This window comes from Fimicolochytrium jonesii, assembly GCF_025526975.1.
Source record: "Fimicolochytrium jonesii strain JEL569 chromosome Unknown EV422scaffold_11, whole genome shotgun sequence".
In the NCBI taxonomy this organism is placed as follows: Eukaryota; Fungi; Chytridiomycota; class Chytridiomycetes; order Spizellomycetales; family Powellomycetaceae; genus Fimicolochytrium; species Fimicolochytrium jonesii.
The window spans coordinates 9,507-29,535 of NW_026515678.1; the positions used below are offsets into that span (position 1 = coordinate 9,507).

A 20,029-nucleotide genomic window follows, 5' to 3' on the forward strand; every position below is an offset into this window, starting at 1 on the left:
ATAAAACCCAACCCAGGGGGTCTTGTAACCCTAACCCTAACCCTAACCCTAACCCTAACCCTAACCCTAACCCTAACCCTAACCCTAACCCTAACCCTAACCCTAACCCTAACCCTAACCCTAACCCTAACCCTAACCCTAACCCTAACCCTAACCTAGCCCTAACCCTAACCCACATTACTGGCATGCGAGTTGAAGTGCGAGTTCAGTGCGCCAGGTTGGAATCAGCGGAACAGATGGTTTTGAATCTCCATTTGGACCAGATCGAGACCATTTTCCAGCACATGGGCGCAAACTCCTTGAAGCTTGTGCCGGTGGAAGAGTACTACAGTCTCATCAATGGCATCATGGACGCTGCCACCAGAGTTCTATTCAGAGGTGATCGCAATAGACAGACTACTGTGACAGACTGTCAGCGCTTCCGAGATGTTCTCAACTCTTTTGGTTTCAATCCCGGATGGTTCAAAGGCATTGCACCCGTCATTGATCCTGCTCGTGCTTGGTGGGGTCATGGGGATGGGGAAGTGCCTGATGCTGCTCCCATTGGCAATATCCGTGAACTCTTCCATCAGCATCGTGATCAGCTTCAATGTCCCAACTGTGGAGGCTCAGCTTTTCATAGCATTGGCGGTCAGCATCGTTTCCGTCTCCGCTGCGCCAGGTACCCTGAGTGCTGTACGACTTTTGGACAGAACCAAGTCCGTGACATGCTTGCGGAAGTCCTTTAGTACTGTTGAGTGTCGTTGATAACTTTACACCAAAACCCTTTTCTGAATGTGCGCTTTTCCAATGTACTCTAAATCAATAAATGCAATACTGCTTTCCACTATTTTAAATGTTCCATGACAGAGACAGTTTGGCTGAATTTAATAAGTGATCTGGGAAATCTCTAACCCCAACCCTCTCACTCTGCATACCCTGCAAGCAAGCCCAGGTCACGTGCTCTAACCTGCATGGACAAACTGTAGAACACTGCTTTAAACGGAAAATGTTTAACAGTTTTGGTAAATGACATTCCGCAACGGTCCTACAAACAGTCTACGATGCACAGCGGAATCACAAAATGCTTACTGGAGAACACAGCCAAACCCCTTTGCCTGCACATACATACTCGTGTCTTTTGTTAGGAGGTCTTGGGGGTCACTACTTGAGAATTGAAAAGGGGCCCTGTTCTTCAGCCAAAAGCAAGGTTACACAAGATTTGCTACCACATCAGCTATGCAAACCATAGGCTACAATCAACTTTCATTAAGTGCCCTCCACTGGATAGTCAGCCAGATGTTGAGATATCACCACATTTTCCAACTTTTTACCCCCCGTCGCGTGAAAATTTCGTTTTTCTAAGTTTCTGAAGCCGTTTCCGCACGGATTGCCAATCCGAGAGTACTTCAATTAGAGAATATGATATGGGGCCAACTTTTAATTAGGACGCCAACTCCAGATCGGCACTAAAAAAATCCCAATTTGCACAAGTCCTATAATCGTATATATAACATATATTTCCCCTTTATATCAACCCCCCCCCTCCCCTATTGGCACCCCTGCCCCCCCCCCCGTACCCGCACCACCACCCATATGACCCATCACTTGCCCTTGCACACCTAGTCCCCCCTGACTTGCCTAGGTGCGCAACACCCCCCGCCACCACACCCCTCAGAGTCAAGAATTTGAACTGTAGAACACACCCAAAAGCCAAAAAACCCGAAAATTTCTAAGTCCCTAGGGTTCCAGGCAACCCAAAAATAAAACCCAACCCAGGGGGTCTTGTAACCCTAACCCTACCCTAACCCTAACCCTAACCCTAACCCTAACCCTAACCCTAACCCTAACCCTAACCCTAACCCTAACCCTAACCCTAACCCTAACCCTAACCCTAACCCTAACCCTAACCCTAACCCTAACCCTAACCCTAACCCTAACCCAAGACCGCTCTGTCTTCGTGATATTGACGGACGCCGAAAAGGACAAAGAACTGCCAATGTTCGGCGTCCGTCAATATCACGAAGATGGGTGGGTGTACTCGTCTGATACGGAGCTCACGGTCGTGTACGGTATCGATAAGACCTTATCTGAGGTCCTGCGCTGGATACGGTGGTTCGCAATGACCTCCAACGATATCAGCCCTCGGGGTTCCCTCGCAGATTTATGGGCTGATTACCGTGGGAAGATGGCCACTATGGTGGAAGAGCGGCTTGTGCGGCTTCCAGCGGAGGGGAACCCCATAGAAGCATTCGGCGACGAGGAGGATGAGACGGATGAGGCGGAAGAGGAAGAGGATGAGGAAGGTGACGACGACGAGGATGACGATGACATGGATTACATGCGCGTGTCTCCCGAGCATGGCCTGTGAACGCTTCCCGACCCAGCATGATGGGCGTTTAGAGCAGATAGAGTGGGTAGAGGTTTCGCGGTTGGAAGCCCGATGGTGAGCCTTAATGGATTCATCTCGCCCCGTCCACAACAGCCGAATCGGACGCAGTGGGACGCGCAGTCTTGGGGATGAAGGATATGTATTGAGCGACCCCGCAGTCCGCAGTACATATACAGTAGGGTGGGTGGGAGGTTTAGAATGCAATGCGATAACGAAGAATGATAAGCGTGGGAAAGGAAAGAAGGCAACTCCGACTATGTACGTAGGAAGTATATATATGTGAATGCGCACACCGCTCACGTGGCTCAGTCGACTCGTTCATTTGAATGAACATCTACGACCTCGCCCCGTCCACAACAGCCGAATCGGACGCAGTCGGACGCGCAGTCTTGGTAATGAAGGATATTTGTATTGGGCAACCCCGCAGTCCAAAGTTGTCGTCCGATACTATCCTTACGACCCAAGCGGGCGTCCGGTTGGCGAGCGCGTCGATAACGTTTCGGTAGTCCTGTCTGGGCTGAGACTCTATGGAAGGTAAGAAGGTGGCAGTGCAAGCGGGCGCAAGCGCATATGGGCAATACTGAGCGCATGCTCAGGGGCGAATTCCGAGCGCATGATCAGGGGCGAATTCTGAGCGCACGCTGAGGGGCGAATTCTGAGCGCACACGCAGGGGCAAGAGGGGATTCTGAGCGCATACTCAGGGGCAAGTTGTCCGCACGAACAGGGCACTGAGCACGTACTCAGAGGCAAGAAATGTGATTGAGGAAAACATGTGGTGGTACATCGCAACGTCGCGCAAAGGGGAAGGGAAAGACAAAACAGCAAAGGAACTAAACTAAGAAAGGAAGAAGGGGGGAAGAAAGGTGAGCAGCCCAACGCAATGATAGCAAGAAAGAATAGCAGATGAACTAAGCTATCCCGGGTGGTGCCTCAACATCAGCTCGACAAGAAAGTTGGGATGCGATCGGATGTAGCGCTCGAACGCAGCGGAGCTCCACCGACCATACTATTGGATGGGTATCCCTCGAAAGCGTCAACGGTCGCCCCGCCGGCTCTCAGTAATGATGTCCCAACTCCTACCCCAACAGCTGCGTCCCACCATCCCGTAAACCAATCCAGGGTCGTAAACGTCCCGTCTTCCAGCGTCCATAGAGGTTGGTTGGCGGGGTGGTTCTTCTGTGATTAGCGTCACTCAGATCAATACGCACGACAACGTTGCGGATATATTTACCAAATCCCTAGATGAAAACAAACACTGGAAGTTTGTTCACGCTCTAGGATTTGGCCGAACAGCCGATGTTGCTTGATACGACGATGCGCTCTTTTCCTACTCCCAGGATCTTTTTTTTTTTCCTCACGGAGGTTTTTACGACTGGGAGAGGTTTTTACCGAGGCATCCACGACTACGACGGCGAAGCGATGGCGGAAGTTGATAGCGTAAAGTCGATGGCGTAACCAACCGCGAGACCTGCCCCTACTCCAAGCTGGCCTCAAGCGATCGTGACGTGAAGAGTGAATCGCGAGACCTGCCCCTACTCCAAGCTGGCCTCAAGCGATCGCGGAAGTTGAGAGCGGAACGTTCCATGGGATCAGAATGCAGAGCGACTGCAACGGCGACTGTGACTGCGACTGAATTCGATCTGCAGTCTGAGAGGGAGTGTTATAAACAACCAGTTTCAGCCACAGCTTCCTTTTTATAGTTACCGTACCCCCCCTTTTCTTCTTTGCAGATAGAGAGCTGGTTGTGTGTGTGTGCAGACCTTCCGATCGAATGTCTATAAAACGAGTGGTGTGTGTGAAGGGGAATAAAGTAACGAGTTCCACAACACTTCTAAGGTTAAGAGGGGAGTTATGAATAACCCTAACCCGATCGGGCAAGACCTCCATTGTCCATGACTTTACTCCATCGTCCTTTCCCAAATACGCATCACTTGCTGTCACCTCGTTCTCAACGCAACGTCCACCCTCATCGCGCGAAAAGCTATGGAACTGCAAGGCTCCTGCCATTGCGGCAAAGCGTCCTTCACCTGCACATCGCACACGCCTGTGCCGTACATGCGTTGCTACTGGTAAGCGTCCTTGTTCTTCGTGTCCTTCTTCCTCCGTTGGCATGTGAGATGGAATGGGAAATTGGAGGGCTATCTGGTCGGGGTACTGTCGTTACGTACGGCAAAATGTCACAACTGATGGTGTCTTGTCGGTACGTTGTCGACGTGTAGCCACATATGTCGCAAGACAGCCGGCGGAGGTGGCGGGTATGTCATTAATATCATGGCGCAGGTACGACCCAAATCGAGCAGCTTTGCGGACGGTGGTATCCAAGACAGCTTCCAATGACGTTCCAATTGGCAGGCTGAAACACTGAAGGTGACGGGTGAACAGCACATAAAGTATGCCTTGAGTGTGGAGTTCTGTCAAGATGTTTCAGGCAATTGATGCAAGTATGGGGCTTCCACAGAGCTTATCAGGCAAATAAGCAGAAAGAGGATGGGACCTCTGAATTGAGGTGGGTGTATAGCACGCTATTTTAAAACATGTGATGCAGGTTGCATCACCACTTCTTACTCTCATGCCAATGGTCTCCCCCCACCCCGCCCAGTTCGCACCACCGCCACTTCTGCACCTTCTGCGGCTCCGCTCTCTGGGCCGCCGACGCCCGCTGGCCCACATGGGTACGCATAACCATCCTTCCTTCCCTTTCCCTTCCCCTTCCCTCGTCCCCACCTCACACCCCGTCCCTCCAACCCCCGCCCCACAGATCTGGCCCTACGCCAGCGCAATCGACACGCCGCTCCCGCAAGCGCTCAAAACAACACACATCTTCCTCGCGTCCAAACCGGACTGGGTGCCTGTTGAGGCACAGGAGGGCGATCTTACTTTTGAGGGGTATCCGGAGGACTCGATTGAGAGTACGCATAAGAAGAATGGGTGGTGGGTTGAGTGATTGGTGTGATGCCTGGCGTACTGTGAGGATTGAAGTTTCGGTTTTGTTGGTGAAGAGTATTGCCGTCTGTACATGAACGCGAGCTGGATTACGGTTTTGATGCGGGTATACTTGGTTGCATATTATGTCAGTCAATGTTTCCGTCGCGCAAATCTAATAGGAATGTAAACCTTACCAACCTATGTAGCTCTCGACTCTGCCCGGATCCCCCAAAATGACCAAGGATTGCCCTCGGGGTCTAAACCTCGTCAGCAGAAGTCTGCCCCGAATCCGTCACATCCACCGGCGTGCTGTATCCCAGCGCCAAGCTAGCCTGCACTGACGCGCGCATCTCGTCCAGGAGATGACGTTTCTTTTTTAGCGTTTTGTGGCGGAGGGGGGATTCCCTTGGGCGGCCTATGCCAGGATGTGAGCAGACGAGTGGGGGGAAAAGACGATAAGGTTACGTACCTCGCTTCTCGCCGATACTAGCCAACGACTCGTTATCAGAGTCAAAAGTGAAGTTGTGGGGCGACGCTGAGGCGCGCTCGTTGCCAGGCCTGGGAGAGAGTGGGGAGAAGTTGGTCAACAACCGCTCCGCCATCACCCAACCACCAACCACCAACGACCCATCCGCCCGCATTGCGCCTTCCGCTTCCAAACATACATGCGACTACTCGATCTCGAGTTAACCCTTCCACCAATCCCCAAACATTTCTCCAAATGCGGCGCAAATCGCTGCGCTGGGTAATATCCTTGGCAGTTGTCGCATTTGACTTTCTGCTGGGCGGTTTCTTTGTCGCCGAGGGGGAGGCCGAGGATGTCGAAGCCGGGACGGGGATCTAAAAGGGAGATTGCACGTGTTAAAGGGAAAGAGCGGGAGGAGAGATTGGTGTTGCCTTCTGATCCTCACTGTGGGTGTGACATCGCCTACGATAGGTGCTGGTTAATGGCGCACCGGTTATGAACTACGATCTTTCAGTCATACATACTTGGTAAAGCAGATCTGACACGGGCTCCGTCTCAGCACCTCCGCTCGTCGCACATCGCAAATCACGCCGTTTAAGCTTGCCGCGAGGATATCGTCGTATGCGTACTCAAGCTTCCCACGCGAGAAAGGAAATAAGATAATCGTTGACGGGGAAGCAAAATTCCACCTCTCGTGCTTACCAGCTTGCGCTGGTCCTCCTCCCCCAACTCCGAGAACTCCACGCGGGTTGTGTCGCCGTCCTCGTCGGAGGTTTCCTCTGTGGCCCTGGGAAAAGCGGGAGGATGTGAATTTCACGGTCAGTGCAGCGATTACTCAACGTAGCCCGATGCCGTTCACCCTTCCGGCTGCCGCTCATGCTGGTAAACTCACTCAGATTCCTCGCCCTCCACATCGTCGTCGTTCGCGTCGTCGCCGTCTCGTAATGGCCGGGAGTCGTTTCCGGTGAGGCTGTGTACTGAGGGTGGGCGCTTACCTGTTTGTTGTTTAGCGAGAGACATTGGGACGGGGCTGGAGTGTTATTGTTCACGTTTGATCTCAGGGTTGTCGTCGGCCACTACAGTTTTGGGGACACCCCTTACGACTTCGAGGAATCTGGGCATCACGACTTCGAGGTTCCAGACTCCAACGCAACTCCAACGTATAGATAGGTTTAGACAAGGGCGGCAAGCTCAGGGCGTCCTTACAGCTAGGCAAGGCTGGGCAAGGGACTTGCGTTTTGGACAGCTCCCAAACACTCAGACAGCCGACGCCAGGGCTCAGCACACTGGTATAGCAGAAGCATATCCATGGCCTCCCAAGAGCGACGTCGCATGGCTCCGGCATTTGCTGTCCTGCTTTCCCCCGACATATTCCACCACCATCTGGTGAAGTATCTCCCGCTGCTTTCGCTGGTTCGCTTGTACAGGTGCAGATCTCCCCTTTATCCCATAGTAAGGCGGAATTCCTCGTTGCTGACAGCAATTTTTCTTTCTCCTATCAGCACCTGTAAGAGTCTCCGTCAAAGGCTTCTCCCGTGGAATCCGAACCTTCCGTTGTTCTCACATCTTCAGCAGCATGTGGCGAGCTTGGACTACAGTCCAACCACCCGTGAACAGTTTGAAGCACACCAGGAAGCTTCCACGATTTTGGAAGGGTTTTTACTTGCCCGAACGAAGGAGCCCTCTCCGCTCTACACGCATCTCTACACCGACTTCAATATCGTCCGGGAACGAGCGACAATAGTCACCGAATTTCAGCATTCAATAGTCGTGTGGAGCGACGCTGTCGGTTTCGCGCATGTGACTATTGACGGTGTCTTCGGCCGCTACACATCGGCAGATGTGTTGGATCCCGATGTCTGGGAAGGGTACTGTCGAGTGTATGCCCAGCTGCCCCATGAGCAAATCAAGATGGTCTACGACTGGCACGGCCATGACGGGTCGGTCTCTGCGTCAAATCTGGAAGCTCTGAGCGCTCGGCTCGGCATGACCGAAAAAAATCTCAAAGAAATCTTGGCCAATGCCTTCATCCGCTTTGCCGTTGACTTTGACTTCAAACCATATAAGTTTCCACGTTTAGATCTAGACGTTGAAAGTGAACCATTCAGTGAAGAGCAACTTGACGCCGATGTCTGGGAAGGCCAAGGCTTCCGCCCAAAGTATCACGAACATGCGCCTCGGATGCCGCCTGCTGTCAGGGAAGCGCTAGATGCCCTCACCACACGACGGAATGCCATCTCGATCCTTCCCTGCTACGTATGGGGGGATCTGTACGATACGCTCCAAGTCCAGCGTAGCAAGGCACATGCGATGATGCTCAGGGGAATATATAGAAGAGTGCTTCAATCGTCTGCCGCACGCACGGAACTGGAAGCGGAGTTGGACGCTGCATGAGACCCTTTGGCCCAAATCGAAACAAACTATCTGGTATTCGGGCCAGGCAAAAAACACAAGATAAATGGCCTCGACAATGTGCTTGATCAGTCGATCCAAAATCACTACTTCTTCTACCTTATCGTAAGGCATTGTGGGGATTTCGTTCTCGTTAATCGGTGCTCACCCCCTAGTCATTCAGGGAAACCATGGCACTGTCACTGTCCTTCTTGAAGTCTTCTCGTCGCACCTGGAAACCTACGAGGATGAGGATTACGACACATACTGCAAACGGTCAATCGAGTGTATTGCCCGTTATGAGGATAAGATATCGGATCACTCGGATTCCGAGCTCATTCTGAGGGGTATGCCATCTCAAGACGGGTGGGAGCTAACCCTGAGTGACTGGGGAACGGACTTGGGACTCGGCAGGCTGTTAAAAACTTTGGGACCCGATGAGGCTCGCTGGCCCAACTTAAGATCACTAGGCCTCCGCATCGCCACAGTGGCGCTTTCCCTGTGTTACGACGACGAGTTCGATGAATTCAACTACCTCGAAAAACCGGGAGGTTACAAATTCATGGACCCATTGCCGGCCGGAGAAACCTATGCTGACATCGACTCCGACTCCGATTCCAACGGTGAACCGGAACCTTACGACTCGGCCTGGCTATCGGATATGAAAACCACCTTCGAGACCGAGACACCCGGGGACGGGACCCTCGATCGCGAATGGCGACGGCGCCCGATCCCGCTACCTCCCGGATACGACATGCTGCTGCCGGACGAGATCAAGACCGCACATAACCTGCCCCTGTCCTCGACAGTCGATCCAGCCACGTATGAAAGGCTGACGGATATCCTAGGTCAGCAGATCGTCGAGCAGAACTGGTCATTCGCGGACGCTGACGCGATGGATTGGGCCTCGACAGAGCCCGAGATACCGCGGGTGTGCGGCGCGACCCCGATGCAGCTGGCCTCCAGGTTTCCGCCCGGCCATGTGGAGTTTGACGTTGTGAACGCCAAAGTCCTCCAGCTGTGGGAACGCGATGCGATGGATAGGGAATCTGGGCCCAATCACTCATCGGATGTGGACGGTGCTCTGACCGGCGGGCTTCTGGCAAACTTTCTCATTAGTCCTGTGCGGTGGAAATGAGAAATAGTCGCTTCGGTTGAGCGAGGGAGGTGAAGCTTTGACCGGCGGGCTTCTGGCAAACTTTCTCATTAGTCCTGTGCGGTGGAAATGAGAAATAGTCGCTTCGGTTGAGCGAGGGAGGTGAAGCTTCCCCCGGTGGAAGAAATTGGAGATAGACCAGGCATAGATGTTAGACTAGGATTGCCCCTCACATCTGGGCAGGCGTAGACGGAGAGGTGGGCATGGATCTACACATATATGGGTGGCGCAGATCGGAAGAGATCGGTTCGGGTGATGGATTGTTTACCGCGGTTCCTTTGTTCTTTTCAATGTCGAAGTGTTTTGTTGTTCATGCAGGTTTCCAGGTCCATGCGGATGGGGCTTTGTTGAGCTGGTGGGGGTACTAGAAAGCAATCTGGAATTGCCGAAGCCGAGAACGTCCCTTTTCCCTCGGTTTCCCTCATGTGGAGCATGTAGCTGCCCAAACACCATGTCGAAGGTTTGCTTGGCTCGGATCCGTTGGACTACTGCGGCGTTGGCTGACCACGGGCGGCAAGTGAGGCAGCCCATAGATTACTTTCGCCGAGGAAGTTGAAGACGGTGACAAGGACGTCATTGGGTATGTATTGTGGGCAGCGGTCCAAGCTTGTGTTTGAGGCTGCGATTGTGTCGAAGCGAGATCAGCGGTTCGTCCAACCTGAACTTCACAATGAGCGGGGCTGCAGTACAGGAAGGGGCCTTTTGCAAGGCGTATGAGCAATGCGCTGAGCGGGAGCTCAGGGCTAGTGGCCCCTTCACGTCGCTGCATGGGTGTCTGAGGGGAAAGATGCCAACCAGCGTTGGTTGCCCATGGGAGTCGTAACTGGGTCGTATCAGGAAGGAAAGTTGCCTGCAGGCCTGCATCGCGTTTGCCCTTTTCGCAATGTCCAATTGGCATTCCACTGTCCCCACAGCAAATTGCATGCCGGCCACATCCTGAGCATAGAGCGGAGCTACATACAGATGCACAGCCTGTCGTCGTAACCGCTCCATAGCACTTGCCCTCCTTGGTCCCACAGTCGCCCCGTGAACCATCCCCACCTTGCTGCTCCATAGCCGTGCGACGACGACCATACGCGAATAACCCAGCTACAACACGTTTTGCTCTTGGTGCTTCCGATATTCCACCGTGGACATACCTCACCGGGCTCTAGGATAGAGAGAGCGGAAGCGCCGCCGCATATGCGAGAATGGCGGCGTCCGTTCCCGCCCATTACAAGCGACCGTCGCCGACGTCAGCGGTTCTTCACACAATTGCGCGCGTGCCCAGCTCGGCACACGTCGGAACAAAGGCGGTCCCTGCCGTCGCTCTGACCCGAAGTCCGCCATCTGAAGGGTCGTCAAGTAGACCTTCAGTTGAAGAGGGCGTGGAAGCAAATGGATTACAAAGTAGTCTGGAAGGGCATAGGAACTTCGCGTCGCTGGCCTTCACACCTTCAGATAGCCCGTCTCCACAGCAAACACGCTCTCCGCCAGCTTCGCAGGAGGTCCAGCCGACACAAGAACAATGCAACGGCAGCGGCAGCAGCAAAGGAAAACAGTCGTTGCCATCGGCGCTGCCAACCGTCACTGGGAACGCGGAAAAGGATGGGTGCATTCACGGCTGGCGGGTTATGTACGAGCCGAGTCTCGACCCCGACAAAAATAACAGAATGCGGAAGGCGCGTGTCGTCCGCAAGGACGGAAAAGTGGCATCTGGCGACGTTTCGGCAGTGCCGGCCGACCCGCGGGCTGATATTCCTATGTACGCTGAGATCGGGCGTGGGCGGAAACGGTTGACATCTAAGCTCCACAGGGTGAGATACCCTGCCCCGCCGGAGCCTCCTTCACAAGTGCAAGCATCGCCGCCGCCACCACAGCCGCTTGACGATGGCATTCAGTTTGGCTTTGACGAGGACATACCAGATCCGAAGCCGGTACCGCTGCCGGCGCAGGCGCCCGTTCAGTTGTCAGTGACCGCAGCTCTCATGCCCCAACCAAATCCAAAGCCACGAAAGATTCCCCCAACCAAAGCCCGCACCGTCTTCGTTTCCGGCCTCCCACCCAAAACAAATAACGACGACCTGAACCGCTTCTTTCAGAATTGCGGGCCGATAGCAAACGCGTCCATTGTACGTCTCCCAAACTCGAGCGTGCATCTGGGGTTTGCGGCGGTTACCTTTGCTGGTAGCGAAGCAGATGCGTGCTTGGCGGCGCAGAGGGCGATACGGGATCTTTCGGGCAAGCGGGTCGCGGCGCATGTTATTGATGTGCGGCTTGATGCCGATGGTAAGTTCAACTTATTGCACGCTTAGAACATAGCCTGATCATTGACGCGATTCCTCTTCCTCAGGTTCCGTGCAGAAAGATGCCGTACACGGAGTCATGAATCCTGCCGCAGCAACGCCGAAAGCATCGGTCCGTACAGTGCCGCAACTCACATCTACGCGATGTGGTTCAGGCTCAACGAATGGCATCCTTTCCGCATCGCCAGAGCATCACGCATTTGAGCCATCACCATCACAGCCACCGCATTCCTCAAATCATCATCTGCACTCCCATAAATCACCTCCCCACCTCCCCCCACCCCCGCAATATGAATGCACCCAACGGCCGGATCCTCCTCCTCCCACAACATATGGCGCCCATCGCACCTACGAGAGCAGTTTCCCACATAGAACCGAGCCACTATCACATCCACCTCCGCCACCTATGGATAAACCCGTCCCATGGCGATTCCCAAATCTCCAGCTCCCACCGGCGCATAAAGGAGACACGGCAGCAGATCACGCCGCAACATACCCCCGCAAACCCTCGGCAGCCGGTCTACGCGATTCATACCGCCCACATGAGACTTCGACCCGTGCTTACCGCCCGAATGGGACAAACGGCACGACCCTTCACCCGCCAAACGCCGCGGCCAGACGACCGCAGGACGGGAGACGGCTAGGTGATTCGGAAAGAGCTGTGAATGGCGCATCCCGATCCAGTGACGCGGTGGTTGCACAACCATTCCGCGCCCCCGTGGTTGTCCCGCCGCCGTCGAGCGGGTATCGGAAATCGTCTGATGTATCTACATTCCGGAATCCGAATACGGAGTCTGCGTCTGCAGATCCAGCGGCGAATATACCCATACCGTCTACATATATACCCACCACCGCCGAGACTCACAGTCGAATTCATATTTCCGATGCCAAGAAACCAAACGACCCACCGCCGCGGACTCACCCGCGGGAACCCCGCGAGAACAAACGGAGCAGGAAAGTGTCGTATTCGTCTGTCTCGCGTTCGCGCTCTCGGAGTAGGAGCAGGAGCAGGAGTAGGAGCAGGAGCAGGAGCAGGAGCAGGAGCAGGAGTCGTAGCCGCGCCCGGCGTCGGGTGAGGAACCGCAGCACGAGCAGACGGAGACGGAACAGTCGGTGGAGTAGGCGGAGGAGGAGTCGAAGTCGGAGTTCTAGTAGGAGTCGGAGTCGAAGTCGAAGGAGGGAGGGGAGGAGGCAGAGGAGGGACGAGAGTCGGGGCCGGACGTTGGAGATACGACGTGTGCCTTTGGCTCGTGAGGAGAGTAGTAATAGTAGGTCAAGGGAGAGGAGCTGGGACGGAGGAAGTAGGAAAAACGTGTATGATGCGCCGCGAAATAAAAGTAATGGCAAGGAGGCACGAACGCGCGTCAGTCATAGTCGTCGAAGCTTGCGTTCTTGCTCGACCTCGCGCCATCGTGACAAAACCTCGGATAGCCGCGCCAGCAGCCGAAGCGCGGTAAGGGTCGTCCGGCTATCGCCGAGCCCGCCTCCTCCGACCAAGACGACGGTGCGAAACGCCTCGCGTGAGCGTGACACGGGTCTGGGAACGTCTTCACCCGCGGAGGCTGCGGATGCTCATGTACCGCACAACGAGGATGACGCCGTATCCGCCTTCAGCATACCACCCATAAGCCCTCCACGGCCGAAAACTCCCTCACCCATAGCCACCTCCCCCACCCACTCCATCCACTCCACCGCCAACACCCTATCAACAATGGCAACCCACCTCTGCACGGACGTCATCGCCGAAAAATGCCACGGCCTCCTCGACACCCTCTACATGATGCTCTCAGGGGGTGAAGCATTCACCGAGGGGCCAGGCAAGCGGAGACGCGGGCCCCCCAAGAAGGTGCTTGACAATGAAGATGAGGAGGAGGTCGGGAGGAGGGTGGCGAAGAAACGGAGGGTTAGTAGAGTAAATGAGATCGGTGAAACGTGTGAAGGCGAGAAGATAAATGGGAGGAAGCTTCCGCCCCTTAAACCGCGTGGAAGGCGCGTATCGGCAGTTCTGGTTGATGAGGAACAGCAACCCGACGAGGATACGGCCACGACGTCCGTCCCGGATGTGGACGGGTATGGGTCGCTTGACGCGTCTGGCGCGGAGTTTTTGCCGAGAAGGGAGAGGCGGAAGTCTAAGAAGGGTGGGAAAGGGCTACTGCATGTGGCGCTCGGGGTGGATGCGGCTGATGGTGCTGGCACCGGAAGACGGAAGAGGGTATCAAAACGCGTGACGCAGCCCATTGCCGTACTCCCCGTATTGCCGCCCCTTCCTGCCCCTATCGACCTCGACAGCGAACCCGAAGACGACGAGATGCGGAAACTCCTCCACGAACCGCTGACATGGGACGCGTTTCGTGAATACGACGAGGACCGGGAATGTGAGAGTGACGCAAGCCTCGATTTCTCGGTCCCGGCGTTGTGGGATACGATGCGAGGGTTAGATCAGGAGGAGTTGGGGTATCTCACGACGTTACTTGGGGAGGAGCAGCAAGGGCGGAGACGCAGCCGGATTGAGAAGCGGATGAGGGGTTTGGAGAGGGATGCGAGGGCTGTACGGACGTGGAAGCAGCCGCCGCCGGTGATGGGTTTGTCAGACCTTGAAGAGGATCATGCGATCCCGACACCCCCGCATAAAACAGGCGCGGCGCGCACGGAAGGCGTGTACCGCCTCACAGAGGAGGAGAAAGTCGCTGCGATGCGGGCACGTATCGCCGCCGCGAACAACACCGACAAAAGCCCGCATAACGCGCCAGCAACACCCACCACCCCGGGCCGTCCCCACGTGTCCACCACTCCCAAACCAACCCCTCGCTCCACAACCACCCGCAACACCGCGACCACCCGCATCCATCACCGCCCCTCCCTCCTCACAGCACACGAAAACCTCACAGACAGCGCCAAATTCACGCAACTCAAAACTCGTCGCCGGCGCCTTAAATTCGCTAAATCGCCCATCCACGACTGGGGTCTCTTCGCGATGGAGCCCATCGACGCGGGCGAGTTTGTGATTGAGTATGTCGGGGAGATTGTGCGGCATAAAGTAGCGGATCTGAGGGAGAAGGTTTATGAGCGGCAGGGGATGGGGTCGAGTTATCTGTTCAGGATTGATGGGGTGAATGTTGTGGATGCGACTAAGAGGGGGAATATGGCGAGGTTTATCAACCATAATTGTCAGGTACGCTTGGGGGTTTGGGGCTACCGCAAACTTCTGCGTGGCTCTTAACTGACACACCCTCCCGTCTCTCTCTGGCATCACAGCCAAACTGCAGCGCAAAAATAATAACAGTCGCCTCCAAAAAACGCATCATCATCTACGCCCACCGCGCCATCAACCCGGGCGAGGAAATCACTTACGACTACAAGTTCCAGTACGAGGATGATAAGATACCGTGTTTCTGCGGCGCCAAGATGTGTCGTGGGAGTCTCAATTAGAGGCTGAGAGATGCGAGGGGGTGGGATTGTATTACGGTTTTGGGGTGAAGGGGGAGTTTGCGACGTGGGGACGGAGTTTCGAACGCGGCGTGATTACACATCACGGTTTACCACCACCGCCCGACGGACGTACAGAATGTTACCGTGTAAGATGTACCAAAACGGAGGAACGGGACACATACGCCTTCCTCTTGTACATTCGTTCCCATAATGAACAAAGTGCCGAAGAGCATATGGGTATCAATTCATCATTGGATTCCGAGACTTTCAAAGTCATTCTCATTAAAGACACCACACAGACTTCTACCTAGACTCGAACCATATGTACAAGAAAAACAAACTGCCCAAAAACTTGTGAAAGAAGGTGGGATGAGGCACGGCCTTCCACGAAACCAAAAAAAGGTCGTCTGCGACGGCGAGGAGAAAATCCAAAAAAGAAGCGAGGGCGCAAAGCACTAATGAGGCCCAGCCAATGTCCTCAACAAGAAACTTGCGCACAAAAGCACCATAATCAATAACTCGGAGCAATCTTCACAGGAATATTCACCTCCGCCACAAGGTTCGCCTCCCCCTGCGTCGCAAACCGCCACAGCTTGACACACACATAATGCGACACCTCGATGATCGATCCCCTCACATCCTGCTGTACCATCCCGCCAGCATTGTTCCCCCCACGATCCGCAATAGCCGTCGCCCACTGATCCAGCGGGATCCCCACCGCGTAGCCCGATAACACAGGCACGGGTTCATCCGCATACGGTGAAGGAGATGGGGCGAGGTTGATGAGGGTATCCCGCGTATGCGTCTGTTTCTTCTCTGTCCACCGCGGCTTGCGGAAGGGGTTGAAGCTGGTTTTGAGGGTGGAGTAGGTTGCGCGTTCGTGGAGGGTGTACGTGAGGTGCGTGATGTGGGGGTCGGATGTGGGGAAGTGGGTAGTGAATGTAGGTGGGATCCCGGGGGTGGTCGGGGTGGGGGTGTCACAGGAGGGTTGATTGAGCCAGACGACTGTTGGGCCCGTCCATTCCCATTTTACGTCCCCGATGGCGCCGCGGACGGGGCGTAAGGGGCGAGTGTAGCGTTCCAGCTCCAGTTTGGTTGGTGCGCGGGAGACGATGAATGGGTGGCGGATGATGGCAAGTACCGCTGAGGGGGCGTGCGCGTAGCTCGTTTTGAGGGTGCAGTGTGGCGGGGAAGCGACCCGGCGGTAGAGTGTGGCGTCGACGTAGTATTCAACCGAGCCCGTGCGCGAGCCGAAACTTGCCGGGCAGTGTGGTGGGACCGTGACGGTGAACCCGATCTCCTTTTTGCCGTTCAGGACGAGGTCGGTGAAAGCCGCCACGGCGTCGGGGTCCGTGGTCGAGACGTTCGGGGCGCGCCAGACGGTGATGCGGCTGTCGAGGACGACCGTGCAGCCGCGCGCTTCCGTGTGGGAAGGATACGTTCGCTCGACGCCGCGGACGCGAACGGAGATGGCGCTGAGGGTGCGGACGTCGGACTCGGTGTGGCCGGATAAGGCGATATGTACCGTGCCGCGAAGGAAGCCTTGGCCGCGCTGGAACCCGTGGGCTGGGTCGGCGTTGGGACAGCATTCGTCTTCAGGTTCGGCGGTCAGGACTTGTAGCTGTTGGTCAACTTCGGCGCTCCCTCGATTGCGCGCGGCGGGCTTGATTGCATCGATGCCGTCATCCGTCGTCGCTGCGGCCGCCTCCTCGACGCCGCGCATCCGAACGGTCGTGTTTTCTAATACTATCTCGAACTTGCCCACGAATGGTGGTAATGGTGTCGATGAACCCGTGTACGGATCGACGAGTGGACGGCATGTCAGAGGCGCCTGTGTGGGCGTCGTCGCTGGTGATGGTGGTGGGAGCCCGGCGGTTGTATGTTGCCGTTGTGGCGTGGGCTGGAAGGGATGACGCGGGAGGCCTGGCGACGATGCAGGCGAGAATGTTGGTGATGGCGCGACCGCTGCGGAGTAGCGGGATGGCGAAGGGGAAAGGAGAGACAGACATCCGCGACGGGTGGAACGCGGCGAAGGGCCGGGCTGATGTGTGGCGCGCGGAAGCAGCGGTGAGCTGGGGATGGATGCGTAGGTTGGTGGTGGTGGGCCTGACACATCGTCGAGGAAAGGAACACGGGCCGTATAGGACGGAAGGATGTCGGTCATTGGCTCGATAGCTCGGAGCGATGAACGTCAAAGGCGTGCGTTGAGAAGCGGCGTTGACGGTTGACGGCGACTCTTAAATATCAAACTGGGTATGCAAGCCAAAGCCCAACGATGATAGGCGAAGGTGCTGTTGCTTGAAGGTGAGGGAGGGTGGGCACGCTCCGCCAATGCATCTTTATACAGCCCGGTCCAGATGTTTATCAGTGTGCCCATCTTTAGAGCAGGGTCTTGGGTGGCGAACGACACGTTTTCTAGAAGGGATGTAAGATAGAAGGTTGACAGATTTGACAGATACTGTCCTTCCAAATCTCTTTTTTTTTCCTCGCTTGAATGGTTGTGACAAACCAAGATCAAGCTTCACCAGCAAGCAAGATACCGAGGCATGCATGCATCGGTGTTATCAGATCATAGTCCCGTATCGCGCATTCCTACGGCAAAACATAGTGCCCAGCCAAGGAATGGCGTGCCGGGTCCTCCTTTCCTACACGAAAAGTATTCCCATGCATCGCAATCAGGGTGATGTTTTACGACACGATGGCGTACGTACGTGCAAAGGGGGGACCCTTAGCCCAAGAGCCCATCCGCAATCACGGCTCATCTGCTCGGATCTAAGCGCTGCCAAACCGCGCATGGGTTGAGGAAAAGAGAGGCGAGAGCGAAAAAAAAAAAGACGGCGAGACGTTAGATGCGTATCTGATTCAAATACCGCAATCGGTGTCTGAGGTGTGGGCTCCGGCTCCGTCAAAACAGGGGAGGGGGGAAGGTGTTAGGGAAAAGGAGAACGGTCGCGCGGGAAGAGGCCGGAAGGTGTGCATAAGATGCTCCGCCGATATTCATCCCTACACAGATCATAAATATCCTTTGGACTCTGACAATCACGACGGTGAGGGCGTGCATGTCCCGCATTTTATCTCCCATTATCGATTCATCGGTACGCCGTCTCGTATCCCACACCGTCAATGATCAGCTATGACGGAGGACGGCTCTCCCACGGATCGAGTGTAAACGTAGATTAGGTTTTCTTGCCGTTCCTCGGGCTCGTGCGTTGTGCTCAGGCAGCTGAGCCCCCGAAAAAAGGGAGAAGATCCGAGGGAAGCACAAAGGGGTCGCCATCAATCTCGTCTGTCGGGGAGGGGGGGCGAGATTACGTAAGGTGAGTAACGCGCGACTTTCCCATCGATCGAACTAACTGATAGCGAGAAAGATCTTTCCACGAACGAGTTGAAACCCTTGGGTCGTCTTGCGTTCGACAAACGTTTCGGGCCTCGGCGATGGCAATCAGTCGGGTGTCGTCCAAGTTGCTTCGTCTTGGCCCTGGCATGTGAAAACGAACTGCCTCATCAAGCATGATTCATGCATGACAGAGGGAACCGCCCGGAGCGCCGAAGGGCGACGAGGAGTCTGGACATGGAACACGGAAGCGCAGCCAGGGTTCCAGAATGTCATGCTTGTGCAGTGTATGTACCCCGAGTCCCCGACTACTGCTCCTGCCATAAAGCCCTCTCATCCACCCATGGAATCTACTCCGACCGTGGTCGAGTCTCCGATTGTCTCGTCCATCTTCGGGCGTGTGCAAAGGGACCCGGCCCATCGATGCCAGTCGGACATGCAAAACGCAGTGAGGGTACCTGTCAGATGCATGTGTATTCGGAGTCTTTTTGCTCAAAAACACCGAACGCTTACACATGTTTCCGCGTGCAAACGACACTTCCCCTCCCTGAATGAACGTGTAGCCTGCGATCGGCGGCTACGGCCGGACAGCCTGTGGATGAACGGGGCATGAATTTTCATTTCCTACTGCGCATCGCACGAGAAGCCAGTGTCGTCTGTGCACATACACCAGCACGCCATATCTCGCAACTCCGCCATCAACCCACCGTAAGCACAGCGGGTCTACTGTACAGCGGAGGGTGTGATTACCGGCGAGGGTTTTATCCAACCACGCCCCAGCATGAGAGTAAGCTTTTCGTCTAGGGAAGGGGGGTCGGCAAACGTCAAAGCTCACGCGTACTGACTCTCGGGATGTCTTCGGCTTACCGAACCGTCCCTGGCTCGCGGACAGCAACCCACATTCGAACCCCCGTCGCGAGAATGGCACCATGGCAATGACATCCTCCATTTGTAAAACGTACGCACTCATTCCATTCAGACAAAAGGGGGGTTGCGGAATCACACATATAGCATCATGCCCCGTCGGCGTCTACCCGTACACAGTCTTGTCTTTTGCCCAGTCTGCTGCGTAGATTCCCATGATCGCTATCCCATTGCATGCGGATGGGGCGCCCACCACTACGATCGATGTGTTTGGGCCTTATTGGAGCAGGGCGACCCAACCCCGCTTGTCGGAGACGAGAATGGCAGCAACCTACCCATCAGCTGCTCAAGCGTAGGAGCCGTCTGCTGGTGACAGCTTGTTCAGCAGCGCGACCGAGTTTTCGCACCTGCGTTGAGCCTTCCATTCACCAGGGGGTGATTGGAAACACAAAACGACATCGGATCTTAACTGTGGTCAACTGCATTGATTCCGCACAGGATTTTGAGCGTCTCGACTCTTACTGCACGTCCAGAGTCCGGGGCATTGCTGACGCGTGAAAAGAGGAGCGACGCGCGTTGGAAACTTTTCCTAACGCGTTGAGCTTACGGAATCCGTCCGAACGTGTCCGAGGACAGAACCTGCAGATATGTGATCCTTACACCAGCGTCGATGGGTGTGGGGGGTTCTGGCGGATCGAAAGAGTTGGCCGCGGTTCAAGCCCAGGCGGCAGAGGAATCCCTGCAGCTCCCCTGTTCTTGGCCCCACAACCTACACGGCAGATGTGTTCGGAACCTCAACCGCATGCT

At 55.3% G+C, this 20,029-nt stretch overlaps 9 protein-coding genes across 9 annotated transcripts; 6 read left to right on the forward strand and 3 right to left on the reverse strand.

Annotated features, from left to right (window-relative positions):
- Nucleotides 1-1,978: 1,978 nt before the first annotated feature.
- On the forward strand, nucleotides 1,979-2,350 carry EV422DRAFT_567272 (uncharacterized protein; the record flags this gene model as incomplete). The annotated part of the gene is made up of 1 exon (XM_053072522.1): nucleotides 1,979-2,350. The coding sequence occupies one exon, from the start codon at nucleotides 1,979-1,981 to the stop codon at nucleotides 2,348-2,350; it is 372 nt and encodes a 123-aa protein (XP_052925581.1).
- Nucleotides 2,351-2,528: 178 nt separating this feature from the next.
- Nucleotides 2,529-2,962, reverse strand: EV422DRAFT_528440 (uncharacterized protein; the record flags this gene model as incomplete). Its single annotated transcript, XM_053070284.1, has 1 exon — nucleotides 2,529-2,962. A coding segment is annotated over one exon (286 nt), but the record flags the coding sequence as incomplete, so codon positions are not given.
- A 1,210-nt stretch (nucleotides 2,963-4,172) lies between these two features.
- Nucleotides 4,173-5,788, forward strand: EV422DRAFT_528445 (uncharacterized protein). The gene is made up of 6 exons (XM_053070285.1): nucleotides 4,173-4,441; nucleotides 4,725-4,762; nucleotides 4,831-4,878; nucleotides 4,972-5,044; nucleotides 5,131-5,421; nucleotides 5,504-5,788. Exons 1-5 carry the CDS (start codon nucleotides 4,265-4,267, stop codon nucleotides 5,314-5,316), a joined length of 522 nt encoding a protein of 173 aa, XP_052925583.1. The 5' UTR covers nucleotides 4,173-4,264; the 3' UTR covers nucleotides 5,317-5,421; nucleotides 5,504-5,788.
- Nucleotides 5,530-6,927, reverse strand: EV422DRAFT_46739 (uncharacterized protein). Its single transcript, XM_053067249.1, has 7 exons — nucleotides 6,656-6,927; nucleotides 6,466-6,550; nucleotides 6,288-6,397; nucleotides 6,209-6,225; nucleotides 5,963-6,137; nucleotides 5,767-5,855; nucleotides 5,530-5,702 (listed from the first exon to the last, which is right to left on the reverse strand). The coding sequence occupies exons 1-7, from the start codon at nucleotides 6,781-6,783 to the stop codon at nucleotides 5,674-5,676; spliced, it is 633 nt and encodes a 210-aa protein (XP_052925584.1). The 5' UTR covers nucleotides 6,784-6,927; the 3' UTR covers nucleotides 5,530-5,673.
- EV422DRAFT_47013 (uncharacterized protein) lies at nucleotides 6,789-8,359 on the forward strand. The gene is made up of 3 exons (XM_053067251.1): nucleotides 6,789-7,190; nucleotides 7,266-8,280; nucleotides 8,339-8,359. Exons 1-2 carry the CDS (start codon nucleotides 7,072-7,074, stop codon nucleotides 8,155-8,157), a joined length of 1,011 nt encoding a protein of 336 aa, XP_052925585.1. The 5' UTR covers nucleotides 6,789-7,071; the 3' UTR covers nucleotides 8,158-8,280; nucleotides 8,339-8,359.
- Nucleotides 8,331-9,433, forward strand: EV422DRAFT_46130 (uncharacterized protein). Its single transcript, XM_053067247.1, has one exon. It carries the CDS (start codon nucleotides 8,504-8,506, stop codon nucleotides 9,290-9,292), a length of 789 nt encoding a protein of 262 aa, XP_052925586.1. The 5' UTR covers nucleotides 8,331-8,503; the 3' UTR covers nucleotides 9,293-9,433.
- Nucleotides 9,434-10,397: 964 nt separating this feature from the next.
- Nucleotides 10,398-14,003, forward strand: EV422DRAFT_46795 (uncharacterized protein). Its single transcript, XM_053067250.1, has 4 exons — nucleotides 10,398-10,766; nucleotides 10,830-11,578; nucleotides 11,643-13,527; nucleotides 13,733-14,003. The coding sequence occupies exons 1-4, from the start codon at nucleotides 10,501-10,503 to the stop codon at nucleotides 13,821-13,823; spliced, it is 2,991 nt and encodes a 996-aa protein (XP_052925587.1). The 5' UTR covers nucleotides 10,398-10,500; the 3' UTR covers nucleotides 13,824-14,003.
- Nucleotides 14,004-14,173: 170 nt separating this feature from the next.
- EV422DRAFT_496080 (uncharacterized protein) lies at nucleotides 14,174-15,024 on the forward strand (the record flags this gene model as incomplete). The annotated part of the gene is made up of 2 exons (XM_053067850.1): nucleotides 14,174-14,767; nucleotides 14,851-15,024. 2 exons carry the CDS (start codon nucleotides 14,174-14,176, stop codon nucleotides 15,022-15,024), a joined length of 768 nt encoding a protein of 255 aa, XP_052925588.1.
- Nucleotides 15,025-15,385: 361 nt separating this feature from the next.
- EV422DRAFT_46238 (uncharacterized protein) lies at nucleotides 15,386-17,410 on the reverse strand. The gene has a single exon (XM_053067248.1). The coding sequence runs from the start codon at nucleotides 17,186-17,188 to the stop codon at nucleotides 15,536-15,538; it is 1,653 nt and encodes a 550-aa protein (XP_052925589.1). The 5' UTR covers nucleotides 17,189-17,410; the 3' UTR covers nucleotides 15,386-15,535.
- Between the last annotated feature and the right edge of the window lie 2,619 nt (nucleotides 17,411-20,029).